The sequence below is a fragment of the Apteryx rowi genome, unplaced genomic scaffold (genome assembly GCF_003343035.1).
Source record: "Apteryx rowi isolate R43461 unplaced genomic scaffold, aptRow1 scaffold_168, whole genome shotgun sequence".
Taxonomy (NCBI): domain Eukaryota; kingdom Metazoa; phylum Chordata; class Aves; order Apterygiformes; family Apterygidae; genus Apteryx; species Apteryx rowi.
In genome coordinates, this window is record NW_020447952.1 from 1,597,878 (window position 1) to 1,602,525 (window position 4,648).

At 43.2% G+C, this 4,648-nt stretch overlaps 1 protein-coding gene across 3 annotated transcripts in view; it reads right to left on the bottom strand.

The window, feature by feature from the left end:
- The window catches only part of MAPKAPK5 (mitogen-activated protein kinase-activated protein kinase 5), a 27,166-nt gene extending 22,524 nt beyond the window's left edge, over nt 1–4,642 (bottom strand). For all 3 annotated transcript variants that reach the window (XR_003252562.1, XM_026060252.1, XM_026060251.1), the window contains exon 1: nt 4,617–4,642. Coding sequence is in view for 2 of the 3 variants with exons in the window: in XM_026060252.1 (XP_025916037.1) it covers nt 4,617–4,634 (18 nt within the window). In the remaining variant the exon portion in view is untranslated. The remainder of the gene's footprint in view (nt 1–4,616) is intronic.
- Between the last annotated feature and the right edge of the window lie 6 nt (nt 4,643–4,648).

Consider the following 4,648-nt stretch of genomic DNA (forward strand, 5'->3'; position numbering starts at 1 on the left):
TTCCAAAAAAACAACTCAGCAGACCTGATCTGCAAGATACTAAAGCAGAGAAAGAGTCTGCTTTGGGGTTTTGCTTCACCTAGGAAAATTACACATAAATACATCTGTTCACATAATAACACGAGAGCTCACATAAGACGATTGCTGTGCAGCTGTAGGATCTTGCTGAGACTGCTCACCTTGGCACTTTGAAACAGGATTATTGAGCCCAGTAAATGGGATCTTGGGCTTTTAATACAGAAAGCTTATAAAGCATACTTTCCCTCCCTGACTCCAAAATCCAGCTTTCCTGCCTATAAATGATCAATTGCAGCTGAATATAAAGACCCCAGTTTTGACACCATTATGTACTTCCTGATCATAAATATGACTGAAAAAAATCACTTTGTTTCTTTCATAAGGGTTTTCAAACCTTTGGAATCATTATACTGTAAATTAAATGCACGACTAGTTTTAACTAGTCTGATAATGAACCGAGCTCATGTTTATAATCCTTTTGTCCTAATCCATACAAACAGGGCTTGGTTTTGTTATGACACAGCTTGGGTGCTATCATGCTTAAACATGTCATAACACAGATGCAAAGGTAGCTTTAGTACGGAGCATTTTGATTAATACTGCTGCCGTGTGCTCTTAGGCAGAGGGTGATCCAACAACAGAGCAGCACTGGATGGTAGAAATGGTGTGTGGGAACAAGGCACAAAGTAATACATGCTATAAAATTCTGGAATTATTTTTACAYGAACATTGTTTCACATGTTCAGAATCAATTTTCCAAAAATCCCTGCTTTTCTGATGCATTGCAAGAGGTGTTAACAAAAGCTAGCACTACAGAAGCTTAAACAGGCAGGTAAAACACTTTTTAAACACATAGAAAACAAACGAAAGAGTCAACTGCTTGCAAAGTAACTTGATTTTGATCAGGTTTTCCCTTATGTTAATCTTCATTCAAAACCTGCTGCATTTCAGGATTTTACTCATGATACAAACTACCAGAAATTTGAAAACAATAACGCTCTCAACTAAGCGTAYGGGAAACGGCAGCCCCTAACGTGGGGAGCGCTGATGCTGCTGCAGTACAGAGAGCAGGGGTCCAACACCACTGCCGTGCCGGAGCCAAACCTCCGGTCGCACGGACTGAACACAAAGCAAGAGAGCGGATATTTAAGGCAAGATTTGGAGGGATAAGAGGGCTGCTTTTTGTGCAAACGACAGGTGCAAATGGAAAACTYGCCTTTTTTCATAATTCTGGAGTGGTTATTATATAAATCATAAGTGACTAGTATGAAAGGTGTTTAGGAAAAAAATAATTACGATATAATTGGAAATCCTAGGAAAAACACTCCAGGATCAGTGGACTACATATGGCCTCTGGTTTTCAAGTAGAAAACTCAAAGAAACTTTGGCTCTTATCAATTTAATTAATACAAATTTAATTGAGCCTTGAGAAGCGTATTCGGGAAGAGCTAATCCAATTTTTCCTGCTATTCAGATACAGAGAACTGAGATCATCACAGGTGTAACGAAAACACAATTTTAGAAGAGCATTATTAAGCTGAGAAAGGTTTTTTCTGAAATGCGCAGTATCTTCTCAGCACATGCTTTCGGGATCACACTTACTGTCTAAATTTTGAAGAAAGTCAAACCATTGAGCTGGAGAAGCAAATGCCAAAGCACTCTCGAACCACATCTTGATTAAATGATAACAATTTCTTCTTATTTTTTTTATGTAGCTTTGAAGTCTGTTGCTCTTGTTTCAAAAATGAAGAAGGGCCTGTGTGCCCGCCCCAAAACTTACCTAACCTTTGCAACTATACAGGTAGGTCTAAAAAGAGATACTGTCTCTACACACAAGCCCGGGCTTGACAAAACAGTGCTGCTTCTGCTACGGCAGAGAGACCGTTTTCTCCATTTTGGCTGAGCAAGTAGAAGCCTAGTACCAGAGCAGCTGATTGGGGCTCGGCAACTTTGTGATCTATGAATCAAAAGAAGGAAGAACAAGATCTGATATTTCTCAACACCTGAAGGGTAAGACCAACAACTACAAATAGTAAGTCTATTTTTAATTAAAAGCTAATTTATTTCCTCTTACATATTCTGCGCATTTAGCAGTGTTTTAAAATAATAAGCCAAAAGTTGTTGCTTTCTGCATTTATATTTTATTTATTCAAAAGCAGCTTGACAACTTGGAAGAAAAAAAAACTAGTCCTCAAGAAACATCATTCACCATTTCCTAATGATATGAAATATATAATTTGTGAACTTTAATATATATTAATCTATAGAGTTGGCTAAAGCTCCTTCTAGCTCACAAATACAAATTCCAAGTCTAGCRTCAGGACTATACGTAGCTGCAAATCAACATGCTTTCCTAACATTCATGAAATATTTAAAATGCGCAAATATAAAATTGCCCTCTGAAAATATTAAAATCTATTTCAATTGATTGAGCCTAAATGCCTTGCCTCTCCGTCTAGATTAATGCACTACAGACGCAGGTAGCAGAAGGCCCAGTATCCTGTACTTTGCTCCACATCTGGAAAACAGCGTTCCTTACAGTAGCACCACCACACAGCCCTGAACTTGTAAACTGGCTGACAGGTCAGCTGGAACTAATCTGCTGAGGCTGGGAATAGGAGGCAGAAGAGTGCTCGAGAGTGCACTTTCAGGGAAAAAAAAAAAACATGCAGTGGTGCAACTTTCTTACTGTAAACCTTTTTGCAGCTACTAGGGGAGGAATTTTAAACTTCTCATTGCATATTAAGATCACTCCTTACATTAATTTACATCAGGAAAAGGAATAAACTGATCTGAAATGTATTCAATTACAAGAAATTTCACACAAATTCTACAAGTTGAATTCTCTTCCGTAGCACAGTTCCCTTTCAAAAAGCTCAGGGTACCTAAACCAACGGTTTGAGCATCTCTCATGCAGAAACAGACGTCTGGGATGGCAGCAGTCTGGAAAGCCAGGACTGCAGTTTCTCCTGACTTGATCAACAACAGGGAAGCTGCTTTCACACACAGTTAGGCATCCTTCAAGCACGCTCAGCGGAGAGGTCAGGTGCTTCTCAGTTTCCACTAAATCCCAGTGGAAAGAGGTATGACATAAAAGTACTTCAAGAATAATAACGCGTATTCAAATTTGATTAAAAGTATATAGGCTGCTCCTTCGACAAATGCCACATATTCAACAAGTGATATGCAAATAATCAATGTAACTGGCTCCCCACTGCTAAGCTGTTGGTCTTTTGACTTCTGCTAGTTCACACTAAACAGTGATCACAGCCTCGAATCACAGAACTTAAACCTGCAGATACAAACAAAAACCAATCAGACTTGAACAATAACTGAGCACTAGCGGAACAGAGGAATCGACATAATGCCCCAATGCAGTAAACTCTGCCTCCGATTCAGACAGTACCTGTTGCCCAAAACATTCGCCCAGAATCTGCGCGGAGCAAGGCAGACATGAGGCTGCCCCCGCTCCTGCAGGGCAGTGGGTTTCCTTGCTTGCTTGTTTGTTTGTAGTCAAGAGCTATGATATAAATCATTACCTTTACATGAACCATCACAGAAGTACGTGACAAAATACTCATTTTGAAAGCCTTCTGGACAGGAACTTCACCTGCACTGTGCTAAGACTGGTAATGAGGTGCGAGGAGTCCATATACCACTCTGGTACTTGACCCTGTAGTTTCCCTACAATCTGGATTGCCCAAACATTATGCCTAGACTCCCTTCCACTTTTGGCTTTTTCATTTCAAAAAGCAAGGCCTGTACGTTTTTTAAAGTTAATCTAGAGTTCAGCAATACAGGACTGTACTGCAACATCTCCTTTTCAACCCAGTGAGCTATGTAAGGCTAAATCCCACAGTGGAAGAGAACACAGGTGAGGAAAAAAAAAAAAGACAAATTCCAATACATTAGGTCTTTTTTATCTACGCTCTTCCGGAATTCATTTGTTTTATTAAGTGTTTATTAAGGGAACCAGAATCTGTGACCGGGAACGTTTTGTGTAACATAAAAACTTGCAGAGTCCTTAACACATTGTTTTATTGTCAAAACAGTTTCCCTGCTTTCCTCAGGAAATCTGCTCAGTCRGGTCACAGAAGGATTCCCCAGGAAGTGTTAAGCTCATACAGCGATTCTCGTTGGAGGGGGGAAAAAAAAAAAAAGGAAAGGAAAGCCTGGATCTGGCGGAGCTCCGCTGCCACCGCTCCAAACACAAACATCCCACATGCCAGATTTGTTTTCATGACAGCACCCGAACAGGAGCCCGGAGAGGGATCGAGGCGGCAGCGCTGCCTCCGTAGCCGGCACCGCCGCCAGGCAGAGCCTCCGGTAGGCGCTGCCCTGCTTCTCCTCACCGCCGCACCGGCGGGCCGCAACCCCGAGCCCCAGGGCCGCTCTCCGCCAGCGGCTCCCGTCGCCCTGCCCAGCGCCGCTGCCCGGAGCCCCGCGGGCGCCCGGGGTGGGGGGAAGAGCCGCAGCCGCCAGAGGACGGGGGCCGGGACCCCCCCCCTCGCTCCCCCGGGCCTGCCCGGGCCGCCGCCGCCCTGACGCGGGGCGCAGCCGGGGGAAGGAGACGCCGAGCCCCACCGCCGGCGCCCTACCTTGATCGTCTTGTCCATCTCGGGATCCTCCG